This window comes from Lepisosteus platostomus, chromosome 10 (genome assembly GCF_059453375.1).
Source record: "Lepisosteus platostomus isolate fLepPlt1 chromosome 10, fLepPlt1.hap1, whole genome shotgun sequence".
NCBI lineage: Eukaryota > Metazoa > Chordata > Actinopteri > Semionotiformes > Lepisosteidae > Lepisosteus > Lepisosteus platostomus.
In genome coordinates this window covers 40126865-40144259 of record NC_142620.1, presented here as the reverse complement: position 1 = coordinate 40144259, position 17395 = coordinate 40126865, and the positions used below count along the sequence as shown (strand labels likewise).

At 35.8% G+C, this 17395-nt stretch overlaps 1 protein-coding gene across 2 annotated transcripts in view; it reads right to left on the bottom strand.

Moving 5' to 3' along the window:
- Positions 1-2394: 2394 nt before the first annotated feature.
- Positions 2395-17395, bottom strand: part of gabrb4 (gamma-aminobutyric acid type A receptor subunit beta4) — a 113716-nt gene continuing 98715 nt past the window's right edge. The window contains exons 7-10 of one of the 2 annotated variants that reach the window (XM_088648982.1): positions 14071-14223; positions 13285-13541; positions 11420-11509; positions 2395-11045 (exon numbers count right to left, since the gene is read on the bottom strand). In XM_088648982.1, coding sequence (XP_088505108.1) covers positions 10692-11045; positions 11420-11509; positions 13285-13541; positions 14071-14223 — 854 coding nt within the window. In that variant the 3' untranslated portion in view covers positions 2395-10691. The remainder of the gene's footprint in view (positions 11046-11419; positions 11510-13284; positions 13542-14070; positions 14224-17395) is intronic. The other variant, XM_088648983.1, reaches the window with a different exon arrangement.

Sequence of the window (17395 nt, the reverse complement as noted above, 5' to 3'; positions counted from 1 at the left end):
AGTGTGTTGATCTGGACAGGAATGTCTTCACTAGAGAACTCCATGGCACTCCATTGGTCAAGTCCACACTTGCTGCCCTTGTGGGCTTATCATGACACGATTCTAGCAGTACAAAACACGTGTCCTTATACTGGTTTTAGCAAAGCCTTTCTCATGAGATGGAAGTGTGATAGTTTTGCCATGGATGCCCTACAGACAACTCTTGAGCCCCATTGAACATTTGCAGAATGAGCTGCGATGATGTGTGGCATCAGTGCTCAGAGACCAAGGAATAGGTACAATCTTGTCCAATCTCTAGTGGAGGTATAGAGTAGAATCCCACAAGACAGCATCCGCAATTTAGTACAAAATATGTGTCACTAATTTACACCTTCCAATGGTTGTCACATAAAATATGCTACTAGCCTATGACTTTCAATATAGATCCCCCGTTGATCGACCCTATTAATGACAAATGTTATCAGATGTCTGTCACGATCGCTAACCCCTCCTCTTAAGGGCGCTCCAGCCCTTCCTTGTTATGCCCCATTGTCTGCACCTGGTCCCTAATCCCGCTCCCCCTTAAAAGACAGACGCGGACCTTACTCCTGGTTCCTCATTGATTTCCACATCATGAGAGCCCGGGGTCTTGCTGCGTCTGGCTCCGTTATGCTTTTAACTTTCTGTTCCTAGTTCCTGGTTCCCCTTGCCGGTTCCGACCCGGTTCCTGTTCCCCCCTCCGGATGGATCGCCTGGCTATGGACTTCAGCCCTTGTTTCTGATTTCCCGTTTGGATTTCCTACATGGATTGTTCGCCTGGATTCACTTCCCCTGGACACCTGCACTGCATGGACACGCCCCCCCCGTCTCCAGACCCTTCTCCTGCATGACCATTTTTCCCCTTGTGTCTTCACTATTCTGGATCGTGTCATCCGCATAGGGCCCGGAAAGAACTGTACGTGACAATGTCATCATATTTTGTAATGACAAAATGTTCATATCATACAGTAGATAATGAATTCCAAAAGAATAACAACAACTAAACATTAAATGTATTGAAAAATTATAATTGAGTGTTTATTCAAAGAAAATTTGTCTTAGCTTAGGATGAAGAGGCTGAAACCCCCATACAGAGTGAGGAGTTAACCATATGGTAGCTGCAAAGGTAGAGTTGGGGTGGAGGGGGGATGCAAAAGATGAAAGTGAATTAGAGAAAGGACTTATGGTATTTACGTTTTTATTTTCTAGATATATGAAATGAAATCAGAAATAATTATGATTTAGGACAGATTAGGCAAACTGGACTTGGCTGCCATAATCCCATCCCAAACTTTCTTTGTAAACTCCACTTAATTTCTGTTCAATAAAATGTCAGTGTACCTTCTACACAAATTATTTTGTTTTTCTGATAAATTATTAATGATAGAAACTTGTTGCAGTGATAATTGATGTTTCTGTTGATGCCCAGAATATACAAGTACATATTACACATGCAACATTTTGAATATCCCAAGTAAAAAGTCAAAACGAGAGAAGACATTCCACCTGTCTCGCATTTTTGGATGCCAGAAACCTAAAAATCCATTAATTACATTAAGCCACTTCATATATGCCTGTAAGGTAAAGTTATGATAAACAAACACCCTTTTCCCACCATTCATCACTTTGTGTTCTCTTGCCACCCCATTATTGCCCTTGCAATGACTCATCCCGCCTTGTGGGGCTTCTGGTCCTTAGGCTAAGCATTAATTCCCAGACAAATTAGATCAAAACCAAATCTAAAGTTTGGTAAAGTGCTCACACACAACAATGCTCAAAACTAGGGCTAGCTAAGATCTACAGGAAAAAAAAGGCATTTATGCTGATATAAAACAAGATGGAATTAGACTGAAATAAATCAGTATAAGAGGAATAAAGAACAAAAGGATACCATCTCCTTCCCTACACCTCAGACACCTAGCAGTTGTGTCTTTTTTCAAAGTTTTTTGACTCAGACGGAAGGGGAGGATAACTGAGTAAAAGCAGTTGCTTGTCATTCTCAGTGACATAGAGTTAGAACCAGTTTACGATGAAAGGGTTAAGCAATGTTAATCCTCACCTTTGACAATCCTACACTGACCATGTACTGTATCTTGAGCCAATGGGTCTTAATGCCTGTCAACTACAAACAGAACTAATTAAATGAATTAAATAGAAATAAGATCTTTCAAACATCTCCAAATATTCCCATTTTGTCTGAAGAATGGTCTTTTCAAGCAATCATTGTGTCAAATTGTATAGTGTCAAATAATTTACTTCTCTTTACAGTACGTCTCATTATATAGCTCTGCTTCATCAATTCACGTTTTGGATGTTTTGTTATGTTAGTAACGTTTCTTCAGAAAAGGGCCATTCACTCAGAAAACGTAAACTCTGTGCGCTTCAGCAAGATTTATTTTGCTTTTATATTCAGAAAAAAAAAGAAAAACGATATTTCCTTCTGATATGACAACTTTGCAATTGAATGTTTGGATGCATTCCAAGAAAAAACAAAAGTTTTTTTCACTTATGACTGAAACAAGCCCAATCAATTGATTTACCCATCTCATTATCAAACACCTCTTGTGAAAAGAACTGATTAATAAACAGGGAGTAAAAACCAGCAGAATGGCTTGAAATGAACACGGTACAGAATTTTTGTTTTTACTGTTTTCCAAAAATGTAATTATTTACCATTTGGGGACTAACTGAGTAAATGCCAGTATTTGCCACCAATCAGACAAATCCTGAGACCAAACAGAAATTGCCAAAAGAAAAAGATAGTGGTAATTAGTCCTCAAAGGGCAAATGAAAAAACTTTGCATTCTCATTCAGTATAAGCCTTTATTTGTAAAAATTCAGTTGGTTTCATTATAACTCTTTTTTTGTATACCACATACATCTTGAATTAGTAAAAAACACATTTTGCTCAAACATCTAGAAAAGCAGATTTACACATTACATTAATTGGCACTGACAAAAAATTGAAGGAATACAGCTTATAGCTAACTTTATACAAAAGATGAATCAAATTTTTGGAATTATGAAAAAGAGTTGTATGTGAAAGAAACAAAACACTTGAATAAATAATTGAATCACTAAATGTGTGAGTAAACCAATATCATAAAAAATGCACTTTTTTCAGGGCAGGATGTAACTAGAAATGTGTTTTCTTCCAATTGGATTATGTAAATGAAAGAAAAAAGTGTTGTGTTTAGTGGGCTTTAGCAAATGAATTGTATACTGCAGGACTTCCCGAGAATTTGTACGTTGTGATAAAAACTTTCCTTGAGAGAGTTGTGTTTGTTAAACAAATTCTACAGATCCATGTTCAAGAAGTAACTCCACAATGGAGAGGTAATAGAAACTGAGCATGTGTGATAACGTTTTCACAAAGTTAGTCATTAACCTTATTCTTTATACCAAAATATGACCATGTTCTGCATATATCACAGTCAATTACAATAATATTCACATTTTATGTCCTAAAGTGCTCATCTGAAGGGAAAAGAAAGGGCCTATCTAAAGAGTGACCCCATAATAGTGAGTTTAATTTAGCTTCTTCCAGTTAACATTTCTGTGATTCTTTTCATAATTTTACTTATGTACTAACATGTCTGTTACAATGTATTTTGAACAAACTTCAAACCAGTAGAGAGCAATTTGTGGACCCTAGCGTCATTAGTATTTTGTAGCATTTTTCTGTTTGTAAATGTTTTTTTCAATGTGTTTCAATGATGAGCCAGTGATGATAAACTACTATCTGTGAAGTACTATGTGCAGTTTCTATCACACACATGGTTTTGTGGAATTTTGTATACCATTTTAACAAAACACATACAAAAAGGACTTTTTGGTAAAGATACAAAAATAAACCTTTTGAACTAAAGTCATGCGAAATTAAGACCTTTCAGCAGGTTTCATTTGCAGAAGAATGCCAGTGCTGCAAAAGCTGTACATGCCTAAGAGGAAAAGCGAGCTGCCATTACGTACTGCCCTGTGTTGTTCATGCATTAAGAAATATTAAGTGAAGTTATTATATTTACAGTACAATTCACATGTAATTACACACATACACAAGAGGCAAGAAAATTCACATTGAAACAGTTCCACAGATTTGCACCTCCACATCTTCTCGTGTCATGTGGATGTGTCAACGAAAGAGATATGGCGAGAAAAAGAAGTACATTATCCCCAGTCTATCTTCACAGCCTCCTAAGACAGTACGAAGGGTCAGCTCTGAAGCCCAGAGCACCAAGAGGCAGTTTTCCCAAAATGAATTCATGTGTATAACACGTAACGGGTTGTTATAAAGTCCAATATTTTTAAATTTTTTTGGCTACAGCTGAGCAGTATTATACACAGAATTGTTAAAAAAGGGCCACATTCTTGAGCCTTAACTCCAGTACAAAAACAAGTTTGATAAATATTGTTTTGTAAGGACATTGCTGGGACTTTTTACTGCATAGGTTATTTTTATTCCTAAATCCATAACTTGGATGTGTTATGATCCAGTCATTCCGCAATGAAAAGGAAATAGCACTTCTTTTCTGGGAGGGTTGTCTTTACTATGTTTTTTTTATCAAAGAGACTAAAGGGATATTACAGTGATATTAAGAGGATTGTATACTCCCACTGTCACTGAAAAGTTGTGGCATAAGGGATTTCACAGTGCGACTCCGTAAGCTGATAAGATTTTATTTGTGACCACCAAGGTAAACTACATGTACAGTATAGTGCTGTTTGTTATCTGGTCACCAGTTTTAACATTGAAGAAAAGGTTAAAAATGCCTTAAATGCTGCGGAAAATTATTTCATTTCCATTAAGGCCAGAAAAGCATTCAACAAGGTTTCCATCCATTCACAATAAAAGTAATCAGACTGCCCACAAGGCTGTAAGTCAAAGAATCTGAATGGTTTCTTTATAACAACCCTGGAATCCTGGCTATTGGGTGAATTGAAACGTGAAACACAAGAACTAAATGCCATGGACTGGCACAGCCAGATATCACATTTTATGATCACCCTTCAGGAGTTGGAGTTGAAAAACTCTGACAACCCAAATGAAGATGGAAAAAGGTCAAACTTTATTAGATACACAGGTGGCACACAGGCAAAGCCCCCATGAGGTGCAAGGCAAGAATTTTCATTGCCGGCTAGAAATTCCACTTCGTGACATAGTCCATATTTGAATCCACCGAACATCTGGTTCTTACGCAGAAGCTTTGAACAACTGCCTTCCACTCAGTCAGAACTTATGGTTGATGACTTTTTTTCATTCTTATATGTGGTGCCCTACGATAAGGCCACATTAGAAGAATCTGGGGAAAAACAAACTTAACGGTCCTAGATTCTGCTCAATAAACCTATGGCTTTCAGGTTTAAATAGGAATAGTTGTCACAGAATTGTTAATTTACTGGTACATCATTCAACCTTTCTTACTTTAATTTCTAATAACATGGGACAATGAAAATGTGCTTTAAACCAAAACATTGCTGAAAACTATTTTCATGTGATTGCAGTTATCAACTTGTGCACATTTTGTATACCTGTCATGCGCAAAACTACAAATACGTGGCACCATAATCTTCTTCTGCAGCCCCTTTCATAAAAGTGATGATTACACTATATTCAGAGAATGTGAACAAATTTCAGATCTACAAAATAAGCACATTGGCACCAATGTTTTACTACTGCATGTATTTTTAAAATAACAGCACATTTAGTTGGCCATGCGTTTCCTTATTCTTTTCCATGTCTAATACTGAAAGCTTTTATTTCAAGTATTATAGTTCAGAAATAAATATCAGAGTATTTATCATCTACATAAGGCTCAGTGTGTTCAGTTTTGTACTGTATCTTTTTGAGGTATCTGTAAACTTTCATACCAAGCGACTGAATAATATTTAAAATCACGGAACAAAGAGTAACTTGCCCATATGTTTGTGTTGTCTTTTAAATGTTAGCTAACTCCAATTGATTCCTGATTAATTTACATATGGATCAGTCATTTAAAAAAATGTTTTAAAACACCTTTGATTAGCACATTGTATGGCACTATAGAGAAATATATAATGCAAAGCTCATTCATTGTCTGGGGGAGGTGTCTTAATTACGATTTCTAGACAAAGCAGTTGAATTGCATGGACAGGCAGTGCAAACATTGCATTGTGACCAATGTTAGTGCAGAATTTCTTTGTGATACATGCATTTGTATTAACATTATAAAGCAAAAATGCATAGTTACAGTAGATATACATTAATGGTTTCCTGGTTAGCTGATAAAATTTCAAGAGGAAATCAAATAGTTCTCAATGCAGCTGAACATTGGCTATTGCCGATATTTAAGATCCTAAAAGTTTACATGTTTACTACTTGGAACAAATTCTTAAACTTCAGAAGGAGCTTTCATTTTCCCACTTTGAATTCATATTAACCTCCTTTTATAAATTTAAGTACCCGCTCAACCATAGCTCAGAGTTCTTTATTGTGCATATTAATTGCATTTTGGAAAAAAAAAATCAGAAAAGCTTAGATTTTCATCTACTGCACATAATTAACAAGTTGATTATTCTTGAGAGATTACTCTGAAGCTCATTTTATGTCCTTTAAAGGGTTATATTATTTTGTTAGTTTACAGATATAAGATTCAAATTGGCAACCATTTATGGCATTCTTATGTACAATAAATACTTTTCTCATACATTTAAATTATAGGCCTATATTTTATTAAATATACATCCTTTTAACTTTTAAAATGTGTTTTTTGGTTCTTATTTTATTTTTACACCCTGTAAATGTCATTGAATTTTTTATTCAGCTATAGCAATATCTTGGTTGTTCCACTAACTTCTTGCACATTTGCATCCATGTCTTTCTTCATCATATTAGAAGTATAAAGTTCTTATAGGAAGTAAGTAAAGCCTGGCTGTAATCTGAAGTCATAGATACACAACACTATTCATAATGTATTTACTGAAATGATTTAGAAAACTCTATAAAAATGGAAATACGGGTGCTTTATTCTAATTCATAATTCTATCCACTAGGTTTACGAATACTCTGTTTTTTTGGAGTCACTCTTTATCACTCCCAAGTTACTAATCCATTTTCTCATTGTTATTTTAAGGCATTTTACATGTTTATTACTGTAGATATTTCGTTAAAATTATCATGTGTTTGGTAGCATAACTAAGTGTGTAAGTATATTCAGTAAAACAAATAAAAACAAATAGTCCTAGAAAAAATTTCAAGTGGCTAACATTTTTAAAAAAATTACACCTCAAAATAAAAGTGCTACTTATTGTCATAGGGAACTGGTTTATCATAATAATTCTGTGTGAAGACTCACACCTTATTATGGATTGGAATCTCAAATTTAAGCCTGCTGTGATCACACAATTATCAAAGATATCAAGTGTTAGTGTGATCCTGTTTTATTTTTATTTCCAATCAAAGGACTTGTGCCAAGTATGTTCCTTTTTTGTTTTTGTAAGAATTAATTGTATCATCTTTACTTCCCTCTTCCTTATTTACCTTGCCTTCTCTTGTGATACATTTTGTGTGATTGTTTTTTTCTTCCATTAGGCCATTAGCATTTTTAAATGTTCAAGAAAACATTGGCTTCTGAAATCTCTTCTCAACCCTTTGAGAAAATATATGACACAAATGAATCCATTTGTCAGCCTATCTTGCTTTAGCTGGTGCTCTACTCTTAAGCCCCCCATTGTGACTTTCTGTGATTGAGCTTTGAAGTCTTTCCAGCAATTACTATTTTTGCTGGAATAGTACATTTGTGTGTCAGATAGCAATCTGCACAAAAGATATTTGACAATACAGCAGGACACATACAACAGGACAGGCACTGACTGAGAAATAAAATGACATGTAAGTGCAGGTGACAAACTACTCTCTCGATGCGTTCCTTTAGTGTTCACCACGACGTGCTAATCAATAAATAGTTTGATTTTTCAACAGCTTTCCATTCCGTTTACAAACCAGCGCTCATCAATGCAGTCACGATTCTATCCTGTGATTGTATTCACACAGTAAAGTTTCAAATTAAAAAGAAAAAGCAGTAACAGTGACACTGAAAAAGAGGCCTCTTTGGCATTGCTGTGAAAAAAAAAATCTTCATCTCACAAATAAGATGGCTGCATTTGTAATTAAAAAAAATGAAATTGCTAATTATTTTATCTTTTCAGACACTCAGACACTCAGTCTGGAATTGTCAAATTGGAAAGCCTATTATCTTGGCTATAGCCCCAGTACTAGCAAGGAGGAAACAAAAACTTAGACTGTTTTTCTTCTGACAGCAAAAGTACCACCTTGCGGCCTGATTTTGTTACATCTCAGCAAGGCTGGGCCAGATTACTTCTCAGATGAGCTCTAAGAAAAAGCAGGTTGCTGCTGCAGCTGGTGTTGTGGACCTGTAGATGGCACTCTTGCCTCTGGACCAGACTTTCTAATGCAAACCACTATGGTCACACTGTGCCGAAGGAGGTGCCATGCTTTGGATTAGATGTTATGGCGCTGTTTGCAAGTGTAGGTATGTTAATCCCAGTGTCATGGTTTTATTTCACCAGGGCTTGCAAAATCTGGCCTTCTGGCCTTCCATTTCTCGGTTCTCTATCTAATCCGCTGTGCAGTGGAGCTGCTGATCCATAATGGCTGCCACGTGTCACCCAAGTGAATGCTGCACTCCAATGGAACAGATGAGCCCGGTCCCTTCCTATATGTAAAGCACTTTGGGATTCAACAGAATGAAAAGCACTCTACAAAATTAATTAATTCTATGCTTCCTGTAGAACCACCCACCATTCGATATGTTATGGGGTCCACAGTGTCTAACAGATTTACTGTCAGACGGAGGAGTAACAGGCCTCTCACTGAGATGCCTGTAAATCCCAGGAGTCACTGCTGAGTGGCAGGATTAGGATATCATGGCCAGCTGAAGCACAGATGACAATGCTCAGTCACTTACAAAACATCACTTGGGAGTCCTGGCCACTGTCAAGTACCACGAATTCTAGCCAACGTCTTTGAACAGGAATCATACTTTGTAGCACTTCTATTTGAGATACAATGGGGTTCCTGACTGATATGTACTATTGTGAAAGGTGACTGAAATATACAGGAGAGTGATGCTACAGAACTGTTCTCATGAAGGAAGGCTCCTAAGAATGTTGACAGATTCTCTCTTAAGGTGTGCTGAATTCCTGTCATGTGCAAAGGAGGTCATCCAAGAGTACAACTTGTTTTGAAGATGAAGGAACAGAAAGTTTGACATTAAAATGTTTTTTTAACCCCCTGAAACTCCAACCATTTCCAGATTCATACTCAGCTGTGCACAAAGGCAATGTATTGTAGAAACAATATTGCAGGCTGCATAAAATAGTATATGATCTAAGATGGAACTTAACGAGCAGGGTTTCACTAACCATGCTACCAGTTTTAAAGGCAAACTAATCAATTCATGAAACTTTTGACAGGTATTGGTAACAACCTGAAATATTAATAACACTTCCAGGGTGTAAAAAAGAATATGTACATATGATGAAGGAGCAAAGCATATCATATAGTCCACACTGTGTTGAGATGTAGTTTTACATTTAAAATAGGAAAATGTAAATTGATATTCCATTTTTAATACACAATATTTTTTTATACATCTGAATATGGTTGATGGAATACTCTTCTTATCCAAACTGTGAATAATCAATGCTCATTAGGGGTTTCTCGCTAACTACACATAAAACAAAGCAGTGAATATCTATAGAACAGATGGAGCACTAAGAACCAGTTCATAAAAATAATACAGTAACGAACTAACCATGTAAAAATGTACTTACTGATTGAAAGAATGTACAGTAGATGCTATTTTTAAATATAAATTAATTATGCATAATTGTGCCTCACTATCTAATAATGCACAAATCCTAGAGCTTGTGATAGTGACACTCTCCTGAAACACATTATTTTCAAGACAAAATAATCATAATAAGAATTAAAAAATACCCCAAGGAATTTCTCCAAAGCATAATGACATGAAAATCAACATTTTTGCGCTGACTCTGAATCATATCAGGTTACTCAAGATGGCTACCAAACGTAGGCCAGAGCTAGAGCCAATGTCCATTAAGCAATTCCTTTCCAATTCAGAACCGAGGAACAACACATATTCCAAAAAGTTACTATACAGAGTAAAAACAGAGAATTCTGTATGTTTATCCATGGTAACAAAAAGAAGATTCAGACGCTGCTTATGAACTTGTACAGCTGATTTCCTGGAAAATAAAAGTTCCACTGGTTGAATGAGCTGCTGGCAGAATGCTGAGTAGAACATGTACTGATAAAAATCCAGTGGTACAGTCTGAATTGTCTTTGCTTAAGAACTCTTTCTTTTAGCAAAAATATCATGCAGTCTTGAGTTCAATCCCACTGTAGTATTTTTTTATAGATTATTTTTCAGAAGAACGAAAAGAAATACAAAGGCTTGAAATGTTTATCTCATTTTTTTTTCTTAAACATTCAAGTCATTCTTATAATACTTTTTACATCGGTAGGTCTTTTAAACACACACACACATATATAAATATTTTCATATATATGTGTGTGTAAATTCTTTCAGTCATAACAAAGCCAATTTTATGTGCTCTCAAAATATGGCCCACGTTTCCTGGGATGATGCACATCAATTCACATAGTACAACCAATAGATTAAATTGAAAAATCCAAAGGTAATAGGAAATACAATCCTGGACCATTTGTCAATGGTGCTGACGTCTGTAAGGTTTGGGATTTTAAGCTTCAGCTTAGAAGATCGCCTCCGTAGACGGCAGTTGGCACGGTTGCGTGCAGCACTACGGTCAAGTGTGGCATGGCCAAACCCATCTCGCGATGCCATCTGCTTTCTAAACTGCACCCCGGAGCTATCAAAAGACATAACGGAATTCCTGGAGTCGCTGACACTGCTGGCAACTTCAGAAGGCATCACCTCGTTGTTCATTTCCAATGTTGTCAGAAGAATGTTCCCATAAGGATCAACCTAAGACACATAAACATACAAACTGTCAAAATGTAGCTTTCTTGCAGTTCCTAACAGATACTGTACAAGCAGCTAGGAACTGCAAGAAAAATGTATTAATGAAAACATGATTACTTTAATACTGCTTTAAATGCAAAGCAAATGGAATGATGGTTTATGAACATAAAATGCACTGTATAAGTTAAATATACATCTTAAATGTTAGATACTGTACCAAAGAAAATAGAATAATACGTTATTTGAAGACAGTTGCCCTTTTTTCAGTTCAAATGAATACCAATTGCTAAAAAATGGCCATAGAAGGTCAGTATTTACATTTTCGCTATTTGTTAAATAGCTGCCTCTTAAGTAATATGATTTCTAAATGCATGTACCCCAACTTTTCTTTGTTCCTCGAGATACAGATTCCTTCGTTGTGAATATGACCTGATGGTGTTGGTTTGATACGGCGCTGAAATGGAATCCTTGCAATGTTGAAAAAAAAAATGAAAAGAACATTAAAACGTCCATAAAACAGCTACAAAAAGGCACATATTTATATATATATATGCAGAAAATCAACTACAGTAAAAAATGAAGTAAAGCAATACATAAACACATTGCAATTTTGTTTAAACAAAGACAAAACAATTATCATAAGAAACAAGCAAAAGCCCAGCCAACTCTTCTACCAGGTGAGCAATAAACTAACTGTGGTGCTGGAAAAAAACTTTGAAACCTACTAAGCACTGAACGGCTTGCTAATATATTATATAATAATAACAGCACTAATGCAAATTGATTTCTTTCTTCTTCTGTCATTTAATTTAATATCAAGATGAAATTCAATCAGGATCATGATCAGTTTATTCAGACTCCCAAGTGGTTCTAATTTAGAGAGCAGGTTTACTACTAGGGATAGTAGTTCAGGTGGGTAGCTGTGTCAGCATGCTTAGGCTGCAAAGGAATCATAGCTTTATTCCATGCTTAAAAAAGAGAAGAAAGAAAACACACCCGAAGAAGGCTCCACAGCCGAAACGTTGTGTTTTCTTTGTTCTCTTTTCAGCATGGAATAAACCTATTACTTGTTCCTTTGCTTACTACTAGGGATGCTTGTTTGAGGATGGGTCATGTCACTATCCACTTGTGACTGGAATACTCCAAGTGGCAGCATACAATTGACAGATCTTCACTGGGGTAGGGTTGTTTGTTACTTGTTGTGTGCCTGTAAGCTTGCAGTCAACTCAGTGAGAGATGGACTGCTTCTCTAGTTGGAGGAGGAGTTTGCTATATTTCAAAAAAGGAAATGGCTCTGACATCTGGACATGGCAGAAGAGCAGGACCTGGTTCTTTCTGTGCAGCCCAGAAGTCATAGATATAAAGTCAAGTCAAACTGAACTGGCAAGTCCAAGTTAGGTGGATACGCTGCACAATAAAAGATCAATTTAATCTTGACCTTTATCAAGTTAAAAGGGTTGTATATGGATTTCCTGTATTCTAGGAATGCTTTCCTTAAATTCCAATGTCATATACTACAATACACAATACACATACTACAATATCTTCAAAAAATATTTTGAGGCCTGAGCATCTGTCTAACCACCTCGTATGGTATCCATTTACAAATCCTGTAGAAATTTTACATGAAAAATTAATTTCAAAACAAGCCTAGAATGGAAATATTCATTACTCCACCTCTGACAATTCTATATTTAAAAAGCAGTTTTAAATGACTCACAACTCAGCGGAGCATGACTGGGCCAAATGTGAAAGCAATGGCAGATGGATTTATTGTATGGAGTGTAATATGTGCATTTGTCAAAGATAAAATTCAGGAATACTTCCTAGTGCCTTGGACAAAGAGCTGATATTGTAATGCAGATAACTGAACATTAGTCTAGAATCCCATTTCAAATAACTATGCAGTAGAATTTTATCAAATAAACACTATTCCAAGTTTTTAATAATGAAGCTGAGTAATACAGCACTTTTTAAAATACACCCATACAGCTAGACAAGGACATTAGATGCATTTATATTGATCATTTTTTTCTAAAGGAATATTTTAATAAAAAAATAAATAATTATTCAAAAAGATATACTGTACAGACTCATCAGCGTTCCTGTCTACACAACCCCCCCTGGTAAAGAGTCTCTTGGCAAGCAAAGTCTGGGCATTTTTCTGAAACTCAGATTGGCATACACGTGAAACATGTCAAAAGATGTAATAAGAGACAAAGTTAGAAGTGGAAATGCAAACCTGTTCCCTCAGGCGCTTCTCTTCATATCGTGGGCGCTCGTTGTTAGCTTTATTCAGTCTCTCGTTGATTTTTTTCTGTTGCTGGGGGCCTCGGCCAAAAAAGACATAGTTCACAAAGGCATATTCGAGCAGGGCCAAGAAGACAAAAACAAAGCAGCCCATGAGGTAGACATCGATGGCTTTCACATAAGGGATCTTTGGGAGGGTCTCTCGAAGGTGGGTGTTGATGGTTGTCATGGTGAGCACCGTTGTGACACCTTTAAAACAACGAAAGAAAATGGAACGGCAATGAATGTTCAAGAACATCCCATTATCCTTGAGAGTTGATGTGTACAGTTCTGCAGGCACATAGACAATACACTGTCATTATCTTTAATGATAAACCATTTGAACTCCAAGTATCCTACGGCTGTAAGGTTATGGTAGTAGGTCATTCTCATATTTATTTTTCATCAACATGTTGGTTAGGGGTAAATGAGTGACTTCTTATTAGGATAACTAGTCAGCATTGCAAATAGCCTTAAACTGGGGACAGGCACTGTCATCTGTTCAGAACAAAAACAAATTGAGCTCCTGCAAAGAACAAAAACTTTGTGTTGTTTGTGCTGCTTTATTTAATCACACACCACCTCGCCTTGTAGCAGTTGGTCTCTTAGCAACCAAGCACATGGTTGTGCTGTGCAGTATGGCAGCTACAAATGCAGTTGCTCCCCTCAAGCACATTGACAGCTTAAACAGTGACTGGTTCTGAAAGCCAAAATCACACAATGCAAACATAACACTTACCCAGCGCCACCCGAGCAGCAGAGGCATCATAGTTTATCCAGAAAGAAACCCAGGAGAGGATTGTGATTAAGATAGAAGGCATATATGTTTGCAGAATGAAATATCCAATATTTCTTTTTATCCTGAAACTTAGGGACAACCTGGGATAGGAACCTAGATAAAAAGAAAAGCAACTTTATTAGCATGGGAGAAAGGTGTGCACATTTATATGGGTTATAGCGTATTTTATGACATGAGCTAGGCCTGGGGAACCTTCTCTCTTCATTCAAATACCCCTTAAGTGCATTATCAAAACACAAAATCACTTTCAGCACAAAAACTGAAACAGTGCACACAAAAGGAAAAGAAGCATAAACTTCTTCCGAGCTAAGAACACAAGGTTCTTTTATTCTGAGTTCAAATTGCAATTCTGTAACAACAAAACAATGGAGAGATATTTTGGCCCAATAATCTATCCAACCTGCTGAAAAAGACAAATTACTGCAATTGATTCGTTATTTTTCTTAATGTTTTAATATATAAACAAATGGTACTTGGTCCCTATTCTGATGATCAATCTTAGTATTATTTCAAATGTAACAATGCAGAAAGATCAAAATGATAAAATATTAAATATCTTACTTACTTGTCAGGTTGCCAAAATGCTTTATTTGACTCAGGCATTTTCAAAAACAATTGCAATTTGGAATGCATTCTGATTTGTACATTTCATCATCTGACTATCATTTTGGTGGTGAAACACTCAAATTTGACATACTGTAGTATACTGTACATCCTTGACATTACAGCGTATTCAATGGCCCAACAAGCATTAGCGAAAGAATTTATTATGATCAATAAGAGCATAAAAAACGTCCTTCCAAAATGACAGAAGCATGTTCAAGCAATAAAATCAAATTGAATCATATGTGGAGCCTGACAAGTGCCGTTATTTAATATTATATTAGTAAGTTAATATCAACTCTTTAGAGCTCCAAGCAAAGAACAGAGAGTGATTAGCTAATTTCAGTTCCTAACAGAACCAACATTTTCTCTTTAAATTATTAAATAACCATACACTAGTGGAGAAGACAAAAGAATGCTTGGGATATTTCACATCAAGAATCCAAAAGTTTACGAAGTGAATCTCCCCCTCAATAAAAAAAATAATAACAACAGAAAGGTTGAGAAATTCTGGCACATCTTGCTCTCGCAGGTGTTGTTCATGAACTGAGATATACATACAATATTACCTTTACATTCACAATATGCTTTAAATGCTATAAATGAAGAAAGGCACAGTACAAGGAAACATGTAGACCTCCATTGCTCAAACTCAGACATTACAAAAGTAGCAACAGGTCCATGTCAAACCCCCAAGGGTCAAAACTGTCTTATGTAAGAAAGCTAGGTCACAGTGAGGACCTAAACAGGTCAGATGAAATCCGAAAGGAGCAGTCACAGAGACTTATCAGAGATTGAATCTCAACCATCATGTGAATGAAAGTGATACCTGAAAGAAAGGCTGTTTCAAACACCTAGAAGTGTGTGTGGGGGGATGCCATATCTAGAGGCTCAAAGCAGGCCTGCATCAAGGCCTACCCGACTAAAAGAAAGGTCACAAGCCAGAGTCCCAGGAGACACAGGAGACACTGAAGAAAGAGAGCTATATAGGAAGCCATTAAGGAGTTTTCTGGGCCATGACTGAACCCAGTAATGTTATGTCCAATAGGCAGTCCCGCTCCTGGAGAAAGAACCATGACTGACAATGTTTCAGCTTCCCGACAAAAGCATTCCAACATATGGAATTCAATCTCCAGATGGAAGTGTCATTCCACATCCTCTGGGCCACTCATGAACAGTGGATCTGCCGCTATGTTAGAGGGACCCAGAAGGTATATCTGGAATACAGAAGTTAGATGCCTTGTCTGCCGGGGCAGACAGCTGTTGCAATAGTCCACTGGGCCTTTTAGATCTAATGAGAAGCTCATCTGCACATTTATGAGGGGATAATCATGTTCTACCAAGAAACTATAATGAATTAAATGATGAATAGGGATTTTAGGAATACAAATTACTGCTATTATCTAAAAAATAACAATTTTGACACGGAATGACCAACAGAAAACAAAAACTAGACTAAGAAAACAAATTCTATTCTGCCTAAAAATGATTGTTTTATTTGATTGAATGTGGGTTTCATAGATTAATTGTTTTAACCTTTCTGTTAGTTATTAATTCTTTGATAGTTTATTGTTATTATTCTATATTTGTTATATTCTGTATTCACTGTTTTTATATAATATTTTACTATTATTTTTTAGTTTTTATTTTATTCCTGCTTATACTTTAATTAAATGTTTAGTATTGCCATGTAAATATTTCATTCATGTAAACTGTTTTGAAGCACCACCTTTGCAAAAGGTGCTATATTAATAGTTTGAATGAAGCTTGATTATTTAAGCTTGTACACTACAATATCTTATGCACCTACAATATCTCAAATTTTGTCATTTCATAAGCAGGAAAGGTGCTAAAACCTTATATTTCGTAATACTATTTTTATAATAAAACATATATTTAATAATTAAATCTGAAAATATATTGTGATTTCCTGATATCTTCCAGTACACCTAAATGATTAAAAACTGAGATGCTGACCATGATGAAGTAAACAGGAATATCCAGTTATAATAAAATCCAAACATAAATTATACCAAAGTGCAAGTCACAGTATACTAATTTATTGTGAAACAATTGTATGTTGCAAACATCTCCATAACTCCACAATGTCAATATCAACATTCACTCCTCTCAGTGTAGCTTTCTGAGTCACTAGATATGCCTGAGTCACAAAGAGGAACTTGTATTGAGGCATCACACCCTTTGCAGCATCTGTAGACACTAAAACATTTGTGTAGAAATACTTTGATCTAGTAAAAAATGCAATTTCATTAATCAATAGTGGTCCCATAAAACAAGATACAAAGAAACAAGCTTATTGAATGATATTATTATGTATTTGATACAGTAATTTAATGAGTTTTTTTTATTTTGTTTCAATTGCTAGTTGTATTACATGCCTCAATTGAATGGTGTGTATCAATTATGTTTTCCTGTTATTTAAACTTTTGTCTGTTTTTATTAAACATGTTAACAAGGCTTTTTGGATATAAATAGCTTCTGAATAGACATCTCCAGCTAATTAACAGGAAGTTGCTCAGAAGATGCTAATTAGAATCAGAGAGGTCTAGTAATATGAACTTTGGAGTTTTTCTCTCTTCAGCTGTTATTTATTTTCTATACTTTTGTCCATGATCTTGTTTTTGGAAGACATGCATGAACA